The 18737-nt window shown below is 44.6% G+C and overlaps 1 protein-coding gene across 4 annotated transcripts in view; it reads left to right on the top strand.

The window, feature by feature from the left end:
* The window catches only part of GANC (glucosidase alpha, neutral C), a 62454-nt gene extending 46794 nt beyond the window's left edge, over positions 1-15660 (top strand). For 2 of the 4 annotated variants that reach the window (XM_075129686.1, XM_048854925.2), the window contains 2 exons: positions 316-392; positions 2669-3951. In XM_075129686.1, coding sequence (XP_074985787.1) covers positions 316-346 — 31 coding nt within the window. In that variant the 3' untranslated portion in view covers positions 347-392; positions 2669-3951. Of the gene's footprint in view, positions 1-315; positions 393-2668; positions 3952-7367; positions 7443-8277; positions 8392-9124; positions 9238-10142; positions 10256-11718 lie in introns of those variants that run through there. The other 2 variants (XM_048854924.2, XR_012668964.1) reach the window with 2 other exon arrangements.
* Positions 15661-18737: the final 3077 nt, after the last annotated feature.

Raw genomic sequence — 18737 nt, 5'->3', positions numbered from 1 at the left:
ATATTAGTCCCACAATGGAATCTTTAGGTAAAGGCAAAACAATTATACAAGAGCTAGATATTATTATTAACTTATACAGCACTTTTCATTAGTATATCTCACAGTGCTCTCTTTACAAAGGAGGTCAGTATCATTATCCCCTTTTTACAGATGGGGTAACTGAGGCACAGAGAGGCAAAGTGACTTGCCCAAGGTCACCCAGCAGACCAGTAGCAGAGCCACAAATAGAGCCCAGGTCTCCTTGAGTTTCAGTCCAATGCCCTATACACAGGCTATGCTGCGTGTTCTCATTTCTCTTTGTATCTGTTATTCCAGGAAACGCTTTACTGGTGCATCCAGTCATTGAACAAGAGGCCACTACAGTGAACGTTTTACTGCCTGGGTCAGATGAGGTGAGGGTAACTAAGAACCCACTCCGATGTTTGAATCAAAGAAAGTGCATTAACTCCATTCTCTTCTATCCCAGGATAACCAATAAGTGATAGTGCTACTAGTGGCAACCCAAGTCCCCTTCTCAAGGCCTCTTTTTCCCATTTGTAGGTGTCTTGCACAGCAGTCTTAGTACTATCTACACATAGACAACCCGCCCTGGGCCAGCACACAGAGCCATTACTCTCGTCTAATTTAAATCCCTCCTCAAGCCCCGCTCCTTCTGTGACACCTTGTTGGAATTATTAATATTAATATGGGAACCCACCAAACACAAATTTAATCATAAATTCCTTTATTAAATCCAAAGGCCAAATGATATTTATACAATTGCTCTAAACATGCCTACAAAGCCTAACTAATAAGCAATTTACTATATCCAAACAGTAACAAAATATTTATAAGTATTTGATCAAGATACTTACAAATGGGCTAAACCCAGGGGTATTTAGATCCATATTGGCTGGCTCCAACATGGTCAGGCAGGTATTAGCAATGAATCCTTTTAAGAGTTTACTTTTTATGCCCTTTTTACAAACATGCGATGTCATTGCCAATTGCTGACTTCAGCTAAAAAATAATTTGACACAGTTCACCCTTATTTCCAGTCTTAATCTAGATAAGATTTAGCACCTCCTTTCTTCCCAAGGCCTTTCCTCCCTTTCCTCTAGCTGTCCCACAATTTCCCCATTGCACCTAGGTTTACACAGGCTTTAACACTGGTCTGTGAGTTGGGGAAGGGCCATGTTGGCCCATTTTAAGACAGATTCTCTTTATTTTATTTAAAACCATCTGCAGTCATCCCCTTCGGTCAGAGGCCTTCTTTTTAGAACTTATCTCATTAGTTATTATTTGAACCAGACATCCTCCCTACTTCATTCCTTCTTGCCTTATTACTTATTATTTTCAAGGCCTTCCTTCTACTTGCTACTCTGGGCCTTTCTTTACAACAAATATGTATTTCCTTAACCAAACTTAAGCTAAATTTAGTTCTTTAATTTTATACTTATCCTACACCTCTGCAACACATTAGCTGACTTAAGTTATCTCCTTATTTATTTAATTTCCTTTTCCTAGGGTTAATTTCTCATTTATGTGGCAAGAAGGGGTCAAATGTTGGGACGGAGGATAGGAAAGACATTTGAGTTGAACCTGGGGGAAAAGACATGGGGGATGGATGGTAGAGGAAGGATGCAAGGAGAGGAACTTAAACAATTTTTTCTTATAATCTTGCTGTGTTCCTGTCACTGTGATCACTTTCCTTGTACATTATATTCTTTTTACCCAAGACTGCATTCTTCAGAGCAGGTATTGTCATTTCATCAACTAACACATTTTGGCCACTAGGCCTGGTCTACACTGAGGGGGGGAATCGATCTAAGTTACGCAACTTCAGCTACGTGAATAATGTAGCTGAATTAGACGTACTAAGACCTACTCACCACGGTGTCTTCACTGCGGTGAGTCAACTGCTGCTGCTCCCCCGTCGACTCTTCCTGCGCCTCTCGTGGCGGTGGAGAACAGGAGTCAATGGGAGAGCACTCGGGTGTCAATTTATCGTGTCTAGACTAGATGTGATAAATCGATTGCTGCCCGCCAATCCGGCGGGTAGTATAGACATACCCTTAGGGTATGTCTACACTATGAAATCAGGTCGATATTATAGAAGTCGCTTTTTAGAAATTGGTTTTATACAGTTGATTGCGTATGTTCACACTAAGTGCAGTAAGTCGGCGGAGTGCGTCCTCACTACCGTGGCTAGCATCAACTTACGGAGTGGTGCACTGTGGGTAGCTATCCTACAGTTCCCACAGTCTCTGCCACATATTGGAATTCTGGGTTAAGCTCCCAATTCCTGATGGGTCAAAAACACCTGATGGGTGGTTTTGGGAACATGTCGTCAGTCTCCCCTCCCTCTGTGAAAGCAACGGCAGACAGTCGTTTCGTGCCTTTTTTCCGTGCGGACTCCATCCTGCTTTCAGCAGACGGTGCAGTAGGACTGCTGACCGTCGTCATCCACCATTTCTGCTGCAGCTCTGCTCTCCTGCTCTCATGAATCCACCTCGCAGGTCCTCTCGTTGTTCTCTATAAATATCTATTTTCATGGCATCCGTCATCAGCCACCGCTTCTGCTGCAACTCTGCTCTCCTGCAGACGCCATACCATGGCAAGCATGGAGCCTGCTCAGATCACCGCGGCAGTTATGAGCATTGTAAACACCTTGCCCATTATCCTGCAGAATGTGCAGAACCAGAACCTACAAAAGCAGGCAAGGAGGTAACAGCAGCGCGGTGACAAGAGTGATGAGGACATGGACACAGACTTCTCTCAAAGTACGGGCCCTGGCAATTTGGACATCCTGGTGGCAATGGGGCAGGCTCGTGCCATGGAACACCGATTCTGGGCCCAGGAAACAAGCACAGACTGGCGGGACCGCATAGTGTTGCAGGTCTGAGACAGTTCCCAGTGGCTGCGAAACTTTCACGTGCGTAAGGGCACTTTCATGGAACTTTGTGACTTGCTTTCCCCTGCCCTGAAGCGCAAGAATACCAAGATGAGAGCAGCCCTCACAGCTGAGAAGTGAGTGGTGATAGCCTTCTGGAAGCCTGCAATGCCAGACACCTACCAGTCAGCAGGGAATCAATTTGGAGTGGGCAAATCTACTGTGGGGGCTGCTGTGCTGCAAGTAACCAATGCAATCATTGACCAGCTGCTATCAAGGTTAGTGACTCTAGGAAATGCTCAGGTCATAGCGGATGACTTTGCTGCAATGGGATTCCCTAACTGTGGGGAGGGGGGGAAGCGATAGACGGAACCCATATCCCTATCTTGGGACCGGACCACCTTGGCAGCCAGTACATAAACCACAAGGGGTACTTTTCAGTGGTGCTGCAAGCACTGGTGGATCACAAGGGACGTTTCACCAACATCAACGTGGGATGGCCGGGAAAGGTACATGATGCTCGCATCTTCAAGAACTCTGGTCTGTTTGAACAGCTGCAGGAAGGGACTTACTTCCCAGACCAGAAAATTACTGTTGGGGATGTTGAAATGCCTATAGTTATCCTTGGGGACCCAGCCTACCCCTTAATGCCCTGGCTCATGAAGCCGTACACAGGCACCCTGGACACTAGTAAGGAGCAAGTGCAGAATGGTGGTAGCATGTACTTTTGGACGTTTCAAAGCACGCTGGCACAGTTTACTGACTCGGTTAGGTCTCAGCACAAGCAATATTCCAATTGCAATTGCTGCTTGTTGTGTGCTCCACAATATCTGTGAGAGTAACGGGGAGACATTTATGGTGGGGTGGGAGGTTGAGGCAACTCGTCTGGTGGCCAGTTTCGCACAGCCAGACAACAGGGCGATTAGAAGAGCACAGCAGGGCGCACTGCGCATCAGAGAAGCTTTGAAAGCCAGTTTCATGGCTGGCCAGAGTACGGTGTGACAGTTGTGTTTGTTTCTCTTGAAGTTACCTGCCCAGTATATATATGAAAGGAAATAAAGTCACAATTGTTTAAAAAACGTTCTTTATTATTTGTTGCACAAAACATTGAAAGAAATCAGAAGCTAGACTGGGGAGGGGGCAGTATTGGGTTCGGGGGGTGGAGGAGGAGGCAAGGATAAGTCCAGAAACCAAATCAAAATTTAGGATATGCCAGATTTCTGCTGCTTGTGCAATCCTCTGGGGTTGACTGTGTGCATCCCCGTAGCCTTCCCCCACTGTCCCCATGTTCTTGGGCGTCTGGGTGAGGAGGCTGTGGAACTTGGGGAAGAGGGAGGGCGGTTATACAGGGGCTGCAGCGGCAGTCTGTGGTCTTGCTGCCTTTCCCGCATTAGATCCACCATACATGTGGATCTAATGTCATGTCAGTTTGCTCCCCAGTGAGCTTGACCGTAGCATCCTGCCTGCTCTCATTGCGCAAATTCCTCCTCTCTTCGTATTCATGTAATGCTTTACGCGACTCCACAATTGTTTGCCTCCATGCATTCAGCTGGGCCCTATCAGTGAGGGAGGACTGCATGAGCTCGGCGAACATGTCGTCCCAAATTCGTTTTTTCCGCCTTCTAATCTGGACCAGCCTCTGGGACGGAGTAGATAGGGGCCGTGTTGAAACATTTGCACCTGCTGCGGGAGGAGAAAAAGGGAGGGTAGTATTTTAAAAGATACATTTTAGAGAACAAAGGGGACACACTTTCTCAGTGAAACAGGCAATTCATAGTACACAGCACATGTTCTTTCTGTACAAGGTCGCATTTTGCCTCTTATACTGAAGTACCTGCCACTTCGGTGTGAGTAAGCCATCACGTGCGGCTGGGCAACAGAATTCAGCTTGCAGGCAGCCATGGTAAGCCCTAGGGGCACGTGGGGTTCTGCTTCTTCCGCATTCATTTCAATGCTTGCAAACTGCCGAGCCCCCTTTCCCATAGCAAGCAATGCCTGGTGGGTTTGCCATATAAAAGGAGGGCCTGCGGGCTCTCTGGGATGATTGCTTCACACAACACCTCCCCTCCTCCCCCGCACCGCGTGGCTCTGATGAGGCTCTGAGCAGGGAAGAGCCCTTTAAACTAAATGCGAACAGCCCAGCATGACTGGGTTTCCCCCCACCCCGCACTGCGTGGCTCCAATCAAGCTGTCACTCACCAGAAGTGCCTTCTCCAGAATCATGGTCCGGGAGCATGCCTTGGGAGTGGGGGGAGGCTATTGGCTCCAGCGTTAAGAATAGTTCCTGGCTAGGGGGGGGAAACGGATTCCCCACTTGCCACCTGTGCGCTGTCCTCCTCCTCTTCATCCTCCAAAAACTCATCCTCCTTGCTCCGTGCTACTCCCCCCTTGTAAGTGTCCACGGACAGTGGTGGGGTAGTGGTGGCGTCACCCCCCCATGATTGCATGCAGCTCACGGTAGAAGCAGCACGTATGGGGCTGTGACCCAGAGCACCCGTTCGCCCCCCTGGCTTCTTGGTACACTTGCCTGAGCTCCTTGATTTTTGTACGACACTGCTCTGTGTCCCTGAAGTAGCCTCTTTCCGTCATGGCCCTGGAGACTTTAGCGTACGTATTTGTGTTTCTTTTTTTGGAACGTAGTTCTGCCATAACAGATTTGTGTCCCCAACATGCAATGAGATCCAGTACCTCCCGTTCGGACCATGCTGGAGCTTGTCTGCGAATCCGGGACTGCATGGTCGCCTGTGATGGTGGACTGTGCTGATAGTCACCTGTGCTGAAGGTGACCAAACAGGAAATTCAAAAGTTCCCAGGGCTTTTACTGCCTACCTGGCTAGTGCATCAGAGTTGAGAGTGTAGTCCAGAGTGGTCACAAGGGAGCATTCTGGGATAGCTCCCGGAGGCCAATAACGTCGAATTGCGTCCACAGTACCTGTAACCCGGAACTGCGATCTCGATTTTAGCAGTACTCCACTTGCCGAGGTGGAGTACAGAAATCGGATTAAAGAGTCCTTTAAATCGAAAAAACTGGTTTGGTCATGTGGACGGAATCAGTTTTATTTCAAAGTAACTCAGCTAATTCCGAACTAACCGCGTACTGTAGACCAGGCCGGTTTCAGAATCAGAGACTGTGAGGGTGGTACCTTGGGAAGAGATTTCTTCAGCTTCCATGGCTAAGTGTTGACTAAAATTTTCTCAGCAGCTCAAGTAACTAGATTTCCCACATCACAGGAATCAGCTCTGACAAATGCAACTCATTGCACTGAGTAGGAGCTTGAGATTTAATTTTGGAGGCAGATGAACAGGGAGAAAAGGAGAGGAGGGAATAGCCTTGAGTATGAAAAGTCAAGTAAAAGCCTGTGGCTCTCCCCAATATGTCTCAGGAACTAGGAGTTCTTTGATCTCTTTGCTTGAGATAAGGCAGAGTATAGAAATATGGGAGAGATTGCTTAGGGTCTCTCTCAGGAAGCTTTGACAAACACTTATTTTTAGTTAAGATTTGTATAGGAATTCACTGCCTACCATGGCTGTAACAGCTAATCTGGTCAGGGACTAGGTTGCAGAGGCACAGGGTACTTTGTATGGTCATTTTTAATGACCTGCTCTTGCAGCATGCTTTGGAATATCCCAATAAATTCAGTCCCAAGTCTGACGTCTAGGTTGTAGTTATTTTGTTTGCCTTATTTTAGTTCCCAGATAATAGAGAAAAGTCCACATTGACCTGCTTTATACAGTTTACAGCATTTACTCAGACAACATCAAAAACTGAATAACCTTACACTGGGGGCATGATCTCTCAAGGACAATGTGAAAATCACATGCTGTTGTGGGTGCCTAAAAACGCATTTGGCTTTTGGTGCATGAGAAGGTTTCAGTTGTCAGACCAGCCTAAATTTAACCCTTCACATGTACTAAACACTGAACTGAAAAGCCCTTTTACTTAACATAAAAAGACTGAAAATTCATGAGAAATAGACAATGTGTTCCTGTTGTCTCTCATACTCATTCCAAAGGCCCTAAAGCCAAAACAATCTAGCAATGGGTACTAAAGAGGTTTGGTCCGTAGCACATACCTCAGGACACAAGTTGGAGGCCTGTAGAAAACTTAGATTATTTTAAGGTACAAATGTGCTTACACTGGATTTGTTTCTCATAAAGTATTTTTTAAAATAATTTAATTTTAAAATATTTAATTTTAAAATCATTTTGTGAATGACACTGTTGCTTAGCACCTGCAGCAACTTTGAAACCTATTAGAGCAAATGCAACTTCTAGAAAAGGTCATTCTCCATTTTGCGTATCGCACATTTACTAAGTGTCTCGGAAAGCTCTTTGGACTCAGCACACTAAATGCTATTCCTTGCATCACAAGAATACAGTAAAAGACACTGACAGCCAGAGATGAATTCACAAAGCAAAATGCCCCTGCGGAGTTATCAGATCTTTCCATAATATATATCTTATGTTTGTTTCTTCTGCCTTTTCCCCGATGTAGGTTTGGTATGACCTCAGAAGATTTAGACGACTAGACTATCCAGGGACTCTGAAGATCCCAGTAACACTGGAGAGTGTACGTTTTTATTTTGTAACATTGCTTTTATTGTGTTGACAGGTCAAAATAGATTTTCTCTCAAACACTCATAAATCAGAATAGTGACATTAGGCTGCAGTCCTGCAAGGAGAATTAAAATCGCTTCTGTGCAGGAAAAAAAAAGCTGCTGTCTTAACTCAAGGCAACAAGGTTCAAAATAAGAAACAACAAAGTGATCCTATGAGCACTGCAGGCTCAGAGAGACAAAGAAGGGGCTAATTACAGCAGAAGAGAACTCCACAGTGAACCCCCTTTCACCTCCAAATCACCTCCCACTTAGAGGGAGTATTTAGTAGAAATGCTGAAAGTGCAGAAAGTATTTCAACAGTGTTCGTAGCAAAGGAGGGGTTCACTTGGACAGCCTCACATTTCTAGGTGGGGCTTCCTACTATTCAACCACTACATGAAAGTCAGCACTGGACTCTCAGTGCCCATTATCCATGTAAGTTATAACAATTGTTGTACCAGAGGAGGGCAATGGACTGTCTTTGTCAGTATCCCGTGTCCTTCATTCAGATGGACCCAGTTACACCATGGCCCCCAATATATGCTGCTGTTTGAGAAGACAGACACCGTACAGGGTGGGCACTCTCAGTAAATGTTGTTGGGATGATTTTGAGACAGGAAAAACACATGGGAAGATGACTTGTAAGCAGAATAGAGTTTATTCATCAACGTGCTGTCTGCTGAAGTTCTCTATAGGTAATAAAAAACAGCTGCAATTTTCCCCCCAAAAGGCTAAAATTAAATGATCAGAGAATAGCACTAAGATTTCTACACTTGAATTCTTCTACCCTGGCTTTGTTATTGATAGATTCCAGTGTTCCAGCGAGGTGGGAGTGTGGTGCCCCTTAAGACCACAGTAGGAAGATCCACTGAATGGATGACAGATATTTCTTATGAACTCCGTGTTGCTCTGGATTACAAGGTACTCTGGGATTACATTTAGTTTATACACTTGTCTTTTTATCCCTTCTTCCTGTCTCTTTTGGTCTCATCAGATCTGTGCTCCTCTTTGCTCTCTGCAGCCTCTTTCTCTAGCAGTAGGACCTGCTTTATAGGGAACAGGAGGTCTCCTTCTGCCAGTTCAACCAGCACAGTTCGGTCCTTGCCTACACACCAGCTAGAAGAAGAGCCAGTCTCCTCCAGATTGCTGTGGAGAAACTTGGCCCTCTTCTCACTTGTCTAGGCTCCACTCTTTGTGCTGGGCTTCATGCCAGAGCACACAAACTGTTGGTTCAGCATAAGACTAGGATTTCTGTACAAGTAGAGCATTTCCTGACCTTCCCCTTGCCCTTCCTCTCCTTGTCAGCCACCCTCCCTCCAGCAGCTTGGAGGAAGAAGAGTGGTGGATTGCTTCAGGCCATAAACTTCCTCTTCAGAACCAGAAAGAACAAATTCAGCAACTGTCCTTTTAAATACAACCCAATAGCGGAAAGTACTGCGCAGACACCATGATGAATTTACAAAACCATAACATCCAGAATGCTCTTTAGTAATGCTGGATTGTTCTTCAAGGGAATGTTTTAACCTACCAGAGATCATAACGTTTCTAGTGGCTTGTAGCTGTTTACTTCAGCATATAGTGATGCTTATTTACAGTTTCATTGTCCCCACTCAGGCTTCTGTTAACTTTGTTCTACATCTGATGTGTTCCATAGGACTTTGCAGTAGGTGAGCTCTATCTAGATGATGGACATTCATTTCAGTACCTCCATAAGAAGCAATTCCTGCACAGGAAATTCACTTTCCACAAGAATGTTTTCTCTTCCAGGTAATGGCAGCTGTTGCAGGTAAAATCCCCATAAAATGAAATCCCTTTTGTAATTCACTTTACTTAGCAACAACTGTGTGTTATTCTTGTCCACTGCTCAAGAACCCCCAGGGACGGAGAGTTTCACATGCAAAACTGGAGAGGTAAGTGTTGCTCTACACAGTCAGACCTGGACTATGTAGAGCATCTGGTTCACACTGTTCACCTGGACTGTGAGTGCAGCTCTGTGAGTGTAGCACCATCATTAACCTACAGGGATTTTTCTTGCTCCTTCAGACCTCAGGTGTGAGTTAGAGATCATCTGTTCTACAAAACTTACCATAAAGCAGGATCATAGAATGGCTTGGGTAACAGGACTAAAACAGGTTTCAGAGTGGTTTCCGTGTTAGTCTGTATCAGCAAAAACAATGAGGAGTCCTTGTGGCACCTTAGAGACTAACAAATTTATTTGGGCATAAGCTTTTGTGGGCTAAAACCCATTCTGCATCTGATGAAGTGGGTTTTAGCCCACAAAAGCTTATGCCCAAATAAATTTGTTAGTCTCTAAGGTGCCACAAGGACTCCTCGTTGTTTATGACTAAAACACAGATTAGTCCTCTCAGTGCAGGCACAACTGAATTACGTAGACAGGCCCTTCACCATTGTATCTATTTAAATCATTGTCGGATGCCATCCAGGTAACCAGGAGCTTGTGAAACCTACTTATGCACCCATTAGGCAGTTGGTGGTGGAGGGGAAAAAAATATCACACCTGCCTCAAGAAAAAGTATGTTAGGGAAAATAAACTATGTTTTGGATCCTGAAGTAAGAGACTAGTAGTGGTTTGTCCGTCGAAGTTTTATGCCTGGGTTGGCTCTCCAACCACAGGTAGAAATTACTGTGTCTGAGACTGTTTACTTTTTCAGCTGTGCTGATGAAATTGGGCAGTACCACACGAAATGCGTAGTTGAACGGGTACTAATTCTGGGAGTTCAGAAGCAACCCACATCTGTGACAGCCAGTCTCCAGAGTAAGAGAGGCAAGTATTTTATACTTCACTTCAATTTTTTAAAATGTTACTGTAATGGTAGCACTAATTACAGGTGGCAGATGACAATACTGAAAAGACAACTATAAGCATGGGGAGCAATAGTACAGGCTTCCCAGTGCTGTCCCTCCAGTTTATCCCACCCCTGTTCTTGAGGGACCGTCACTGTGGATAAGAGGGTAGTTCAGTTTGCAAGCCTAGTTAATCCTTGGCCCCTCTACTGAAAGTGTCAACTAAAGCACCAGTTGTTGCAACTCGTGTGTAAACTGGTGGCTTGACTGGGCAGAAACCACAGCAAACAGCTGTAAGGTTCATTCATTAGGAGAAAGTCTCGATAAAGACAAAGCAAAACAAGGTAACAAAACTGCCTCAGCCTGGGGATCAGCCTAGCTCTCCGAGCCCAGAGAAGGAGCCCTGCCTTGCCCCAGGTGTTCTCCCCCTTCTGCCTCTCCTTCTGCCTGCTCCTCTTCCACGGAGCATCTGTGCAAGGCAAAGTGAAATGGAGGCTGGGGTTAACTCCTTTTGCTGTGAGGACCAGGTAGTGCCTGTGATGTAGAGGGAGTGATCATTTTTCATTACACCTGCCCACTAGGGAACTGCACTGAAACTTGGGCGCCAGTGTCTCCACAGGAAGATACCTTACTGCTTTTGGAGATCAGGGACAAGGTTGTTGGCTGCTCCCACTGAAGGGCCCACCAGTGTGATAACTTACAGAGCCAAAACACACTTTGGTCAACAGTGACAATTGCCATACTTCAGGATTAACAAATTTTGATAACCTTATTTTACAGAGCATGCAGCTGGAGATACAATTTAATAATAACACTCTTAGACCCTCAAATAGGGTGGATCAGACTGATCCAAGAAAGGAAATTTTCAGGCAAGAATAAGAGTTTCTGTTCTCTCGTTCACGCAGGAGGGTTCACAGATTCTGACAATGCAGAACACATTGAACTATACAAGGACCTGCCTAGGGAAAACTAGTGAAATTTGCACAGAGGACCTGTCCCTCCAGGCACCTTCCTTTCCCCTTTGGGAATCATAATGTCATTGTTCCTGCCTGCACCTGTCTCTACCCCTGTTAAGGCACAAAAAGTGACAGTTAATGCAGAAACAAGCATTCGCTTCTGCTGGAATTTCTGCAGGAAAATCCTTGGATATGTCAGAGGATAAGGGTTCAGAATGATAACTTCCCCCAAAAAACCCATGGAGCCCCTAGCACGTTTGCAGAGTTGTAGTAAAGGAAGAAATGATACCATAGACTCTGATGCACCCTTATGAGCATACTGGAGATCTGGCCAGTAATTGCTCTCCTTTTATCACCTCCATGCCTAACAGAGGAGATAATCTGACCCAATGAGAGTGAGAGAAACAAGGCAGTCATGTATAACTTTGTTCAGAAGAGGTTTTCTTAGAGTGCATCATAAGCTCTCTCTTGTCCTATTGCAATTCAGATGGGAAAGACAAAGAAGTGGTTTTCACATATGATGCCAAGACCTCCACGTTGACACTGGAAAAACTATTATTAAATGTTGGTGCTGACTGGGAAATTCACATCAAGTGAGAGAAGAAACTGCGTCTTCAGAGAACTGGATGGAAAGTTGAAAGGAAATGGTTTTGAAGGACTTAAATTGCTCTCTTGAATCTGACTAGTTTGAAATAATGAAGGCAGAACTATAGCAGCTCCAGGCTAATCTTTCTTAACATTTTCTTTTAAAAGATTGATTTAATTTAGATTTGACAAGCTCTTCCCTGGTCAGTACCTGGCAAAAGTAATAGTAATGAGATCGTGTCACTGGAAAAGGCTCATGGCTGTCCTGCCAAGGCTGGTTTGTTTTTGGCAAACAGGATTCTGCAGGCAGTGGGCTGAATTCTGCCCTCCCTTGCACCCATGCAATAAAGTCCTCCATTAGGCTGTGGAAGATACTGGGCCTGGTTTTCAAGGTCTTAAACCCAAGAATTTCTAGTTTTAAAATTTCAGGCAGTTTTCTAAGTGTCTGCAAATCACTGCTATCTTGACTGTTCAGCGAATAGGGAATTTCGGAGAGGGAGGAGGGGAGGAGCCCTGAATCAGCTCGATCAAACAGCATTGATGAATCTATGAAATGAAAAGGACTAAAATTTATGTCTAGGACACTGTGTGCAAACTACCTTGGGCAGAACCAACTTGAATGAGTGTGATTACTTCTGTTACAAGCATTCCCCTTCTGTCCCCACAGCACCTAGTCCACAAGACAAGGAACAGCCCTAGGGTATGTCTACACTACGAAATTAGGAAAGTAAATAACAGAGCTGGGTGAACAGTTCAGCAGTTGAATCTGAACTCAGCCCAAAGTTAAGGTTTGGGAGGACAGTATGTACCAGGTGATGTGAGTGATTAAAGGATAATATGGGAATGGGGAAATCCCATTAAATATTTATTTCTAGACTTTATAACATTTAGATTTTTAAAAGGTGCCCAATTTTTATAAAGGATAATATTGGGTTTGGGTATTAACTGGACTCCCATAAACACTTTCTATCACAACACTTTTTCCCACTCCCAATGTGTTTTGGTTGGGGGGATTGCCCAAGGTTTTATTTGAATGAGTACCAACTGTTTAAATAGAAGGCCTGCACAAGAGAAGCTTTGCTCTTACAGATCTTATAAGACATGTTACTGCAGGGCTCTCTTCCTGCAGACTTTAGCCCAGGGGTGGGCAAAGTGTGGCCCGCAAGCCACATACGGACCTCCAGCTGGTTTAATCCGGCCCTCGAGTTCCCCGCTGGGGAGCGGGGTCTGGGGTTTGCCCTGCTCCCACGCTCCAGCCAGGGAACGGGGTCAGAGGCCGCTCTGCGCACACATGCCAAGGCTCCCGGAAGCAGCAGCTAGTCCCCACCTCCAGCTCCTACGTTTAGGGGCAGCCTGAGGACTCCGCGCACTGCCCGCCCCAACCGCAGCTCCCTTTGGCCGGGAACTGTTGCTGACGGGAGCTGCAGGGGCGGGGCCTGTGGATGGGACACCTGGCTGCCTGGCCGCATCTCTGCATAGGAGCCGGAGGGGGGACATGCCGCTGCTTCCAGGAGCTGCTTGAGGTAAGCGCCGCCCAGAGCCTGCACCCCTGAACTCCTCCCATGCCCCAAGCCCCAGCCAGAGCCCTCCCCCCCCCCGCACCCCAACTCCCTGCCTCAGCCTGGAGCCCCCGCTGCACCCTGAACTCCTCATTTTTGGCCCCACCCCAGAGCCTGCACCCCCATCCGGAGCCCTCACCCCCTCCTGTACCCCAACCCCAATTTTGTGAGCATTCATGTCCCACCATACAATTTCCATACCCTGATGTGGCCCTCGGGCCAAAAAGTTTGCCCACCCCTCCTGGTTTAGCCAGTCCTTGGGCAGGGGGGCGGCGGGGGAGGTGCTCACACATGCCTGAATGCATGCAGTAGGAACAAGGTGCTTTTACCTTAGTGAGCTGAGGTTGGAAGATGGGAATGGAGGATACTGTTCCATACTGAAAACTTTAAAATGCTTAAAGTTTTCATTTTTATATAAAAATGTTAAACATTTTAAAGTTTTAACATGTTTAAAAGACTCTGCTTTTACCGGTCCTCTCCCATGCTCCCTCCCCAATTCCCTACACCTCCTCCTATTGCCATCATAGTCTCCTGCTCCCACCCCTTCTGCACCCTTTGCTCCTGCCTTCCAGAGTCCCCTCTTCCAAGACCAGGTTACACAGCTCCATGCCACTGTACCCCCAAGTCTTTGCCTCTCCCAGCCAACTGTCACTGGTCAATGGTTAGTTTAAACTGTTTGCCCAGCCCTACTTAATAATATCCATTTTGTTATAAGTCATATGTTATTTAAAAAAACAAGCCAAAGTTAGCTCTGATGCAAACCTGTGAATGAAGTCAATTGGTTATATGGATGTAAGCAAGCAGAATTCACGCCATTCTTTTAGCAAAATGAAGAGGATAGTAAATAGTTTGCTTGCCTCTTCAGATATTCTCTTGTTGCATGCATGTGGGTGGTGGGGAATAGAGAGAGGATCTCTAACTCCACACTGACCAGCAAATACCGACAAGCTTGTACATGTGCCAGCTTTTCCCACTAAACCTACGCAGTGCTTAGTCAATCAGTTCCACCTGCTGCAGTTATTCTCTGTAGGGGATTTCTGGGAGTGCCAAGTTTCAACACACAGCATTAACTGTTACCATTATATTCTAAATGACTGACTGCAACTTATTCAAACAAGCCCATTCCACAAGGGACCCTGAGGATCTCCCTGTCCTTTATTCTGAGGAACTGTCTTTACTTTCCTCCCCCTTTAAAATTATATGCTCCCTTCAAGCAGATGTGATCCATGAGACTTTGATCCAAGCACTAAACGTTGGGGACCTGAAGATTTCTGTTTAAATCACAGTTGAGCCAATCCATGTTGGGTGACCTGAGGTGAATCCTTTGTCTCCTTGAGCCTCAAATAGTCCAGTTTGAAAACAAGAGGATTTCACTGATCTGAGCTTTCCAAGGGACAGAAATGACAAAAACAGGGCCAAATTCTGGCCTTAGTTATGCCAGTGTAACCTTTAAGAGAGGGCAACATTTGGTCCATGCTAAGAAAATTATCTTCCTACCTCAAAAATTAGGTAAAAAGTACTGGTTCTCCTCTTCAAGGACACAAGGGGCCTGACTCTGCTCTCACATTGATTTTACATGGTGTAACTCCACTGACTTCAGTGGATTCACTCCTACACCAGCATAAGTGAGAGGAGAATTGGGCCCTAGCTTTCTACCAGTGTGTGAGTTTTACATAAAATCTATCTCTAACAGAGTTCATTATTGCTTCCTGCTTCTGAACATGACTTGATTGCTGTTGCTGGTGTGGTTAACATTCCATTAGAATGCTACAGACATTTTATCTTGATCTTATGGAGTGTGAAGGAAGATGTAATAAATGAACAAAGATTGTTTTCATCATGAAATAAGTCTTATGCCTTATTTCTTCCATCCTTCTTCCCACCATGGAGATCCACAAATAAGCATCCTTAAATGCACCATTTTAGTACAAACTGGAGGCTATAGCGCTCTACTGCTAGTTAGACTGTGCCCGTCACTGTGATATCTGAGCACCGAGCAAATAATTTATTTGCTAAATTTACAAGTAGCAAAACCTTTAGGTCTGAGGACTTAGCTCAGCTATGGTTCCAGGAGCAACATTCACATTATGTTTTTATAACAGCTATTACTTGTTTTCTGTATATTAATATAATAGTGCGGGCAAGGCAAATAATGAACATTTTTACATGTTGACTCATGCTGTTAGCAACTGAAGACTGATAAATAATTCAAATAATATATTAAAACAAAACAAATTGGAGATCAAATGTAATGAAAATTAAATAGAAACATTATTACAGGTGTATCTGATTTAGTTGGTTCTTTGCTTGAGCAGTAAATTTATTTTATTCCGCCTGACTTTGTGTATGTATATATATCCAACATCTATATTTTAACCAAGGTTAGATATTATGGTATTTCTGTTTGCAAAGAAAACCTGTTGCAAAAGCTTCCTTGGGTCCAAATGAGCCCAGTTTTATTTAGGTCTATGTTATATGTAGTCATGCCAAACCTCTCAGTTTTTGTAATACATACATTACTTGTTCTTTTACTAAGAAAGCTGGTCCCCCCTCTACAGGCCATTCTTGCTTGTCCTTGGAAATGCTTTAAGACCAACTCCACAAAAGTACCTGCCTATTGAGAAACAGCACAGGGGGAAATTATTTTCTGAACAAGTTTAACAGGAAACACTTCAGCTAATCTATGAAAAACAGGATGAGGTTAAAAGAAAGAAGAATCTGTCCACTCATATCAGCTTTCTATATTGATTTTTTAAAAGGTAGTATTTATGCCTCCCCTGCCAAACAATGAACTTTTAGTTTGATGCTAATTCATATTAATGCTCAAAATTCCCCCCAAACATTTCAAATACCAGAATCTTTTCTGAATATTTGTATTAGCATACATAGAAATCAGCATTCAGAGAAGGACAAACAAAACTTTCATTGGTTCCAGAACGGTGACACCAGCACCACTATGAAAGAGCAGCAATCTTGGCATAGCAATGAGCTCATCAAGTATCAGACACTGCTTCTAGTATTTCCATTTGCTTTACTGCCAGGACATGGCACTGTGTTTGTGATGATAGCGAATTTTTGTATTAAAGGAAAACACAACCTGAACACAAACATACCCACAGAAAAGTGAGTGTTTCAAAGCAATAAGAGGTGTCTACAATCTGACTATTTTGGATCACTCTTGAAAATATCCTGGAAAGAGAGAGAGAGACATCTTCTGCCAGGCTCTCCTGCAAAGCCATGTTCGATATGAGACCTACAAGACTCATGACCAAATATAAGGAGGAAATGACCAATGCTGCAGATGGACAGCCCATCTTGAGACAGCTGCTTTCAGGAGATTTCCAAAGGCAACTGATGTTTTCAGATTCCCCTCTCTATTTTGTGAAAGCATCTTAAGTGCTTCTTAACTGGGGGGAAAGGAATCACGTGTCCATACACCTACTGTTAGTAACTTGGGGATTAATACTTAATGATCTGGATGATGGGATGGATTGCACCCCAGCAAGTTCGCAGATGACACTTAACTGGTGGAAGAGGTAGATATGCTGGAGGGTAGGAATAGGGTCCAGAGTGACCTAGACAAATTGAAGGATTGGGCCAAAAGAAATCTGATGAAGTTCAACAAGGACAAGTGCAGAGTCCTGCTCTTAGGACGGAAGAATTCCATGCACCGATACAGGCTGGGGACCGACTGGCTAAGCAGCAGTTCTGCAGAAAAGGACCTGGGGATTACAGTGGATGAGAAGCTGGATATGAGTCAGCAGTGTGCCCTTGTTGCCAAGAAGGCTAACGGCATATTGGGCTGTATTAGTACGAGCATTACCAGCAGATCAAAGGAAGTGATTATTCCCCTCCATTTGGCACTGGTGAGGCCACATCTGGAGTATTGTGTCCAGTTTTGGGCCCCCCACCACAGGATGTGGACAAATTGGAGAGTCCAGCAGAGGGCAACAAAAACGATCAGGGGGCTGGGGAACATGACTTATGAGGAGAGGCTGAGGGATCTGGTCTTGTTTAGTCTGCAGAAGAGAAGAGTGAGGGGGGATTTGATAGCAGCCTTTGACTATCTGAAGGGGGGTTCCAAAGAGGATGGAGCTTGGCTGTTCTCAGTGGGGGCAGATGACAGAACAAGGAGTAATGGTCTCAAGTTGCAGTGAGGGAGGTTTAGGCTGGATATTAGGAAACACTATTTCACTAGAAGAAGGGTGAAGCACTGGAAGGGGTTACCTAGGGAGGTGGTGGAATCTCCATCCTTAGAGGATTTTAAGGCCCGGCTTGATGAAGCCCTGGCTGGGATGATTTAGTTGGGTTTGTCCTGCTTTGAGCAGGGGGTTGGACTAGATGACCTCCTGAGGTCTCTTCCAACCCTAATCTCCTATGATTCTATTAAGAGGTTATTCAGACTTACAGACTGCATTAGTTATAGATCATGCAGCCTTAGTGGATCTACAAGAGCTGTCCATTGGGCTTCAAAGATCATTTGCATCAACATGACTTGATGCAAGTAATCCAAGTGAACTAAGAACCATACCTGAAAAACCACTGTCTTGGCAAACAAGCTTTAGTACACATGGGTTGAGGACATATAAATGAGCTGGAGTCCAGCCCCTAGTGTCACTGGCCATAAATAAAACATATGCTGTCATATGATTTAAGACTTCTTGGTGACAGAAAATTTTGATGGGTATAGGGCTTATCCACCTGCAGATGTACAGGTTGCCATTTAAACAGCTAGAGCTATAGAAAACAGCCAGCAATACGTGTTTAAAGATAAAGAGTCTAGTTCTCATTTCACTTAATGCCAGCAATGGAGTGTGCCAAGAAAGATGTGTGAGTGATTTCTCTTTATACACACACAAAGTATTAACTGGAAATTTCGGACAGAGACAAAGACTAGAAATAAACATGATTTTAAAACAATAATAGAGCACTTTTCATCCACAGATCCCAAAGCATTTTCAAAGAGAAGGGCGAGTATCATTTTCCATATGGGGAAATGGAGGCACAGAAGTGAAATGACTTGATCAAATTCAATGGTAAACCTGGGAACCCAAGTCTGCTCATTCTCAATCCAGTGGCCTATCCATTAGATCACACTGCCTGCCAAAAACATAGCTTGACTTTTTGTTTTAATACAAAAGTTTATCTTGAAAGCTGACATCTTACAGCACAACTTTCATGTGAACATTTGTGTTTGTCATCAAGTAAGCTGTTCCAATTTCCACATGTGTCTGCAAAGGGAAACCCATTTTCCACTCATTCACTGGAAAAGTTGAAGTGTGGACTTTTAAAATTAAAATCAATAATATAAAATATGCTTAAGTAGAAAAAATGCCATATCATCTTTCATTGCCAATTAATC

Source organism: Caretta caretta, chromosome 6 (assembly GCF_965140235.1).
Source record: "Caretta caretta isolate rCarCar2 chromosome 6, rCarCar1.hap1, whole genome shotgun sequence".
Taxonomy (NCBI): Eukaryota; Metazoa; Chordata; order Testudines; family Cheloniidae; genus Caretta; species Caretta caretta.
This window is presented reverse-complemented; position numbering and strand designations above follow the sequence as displayed.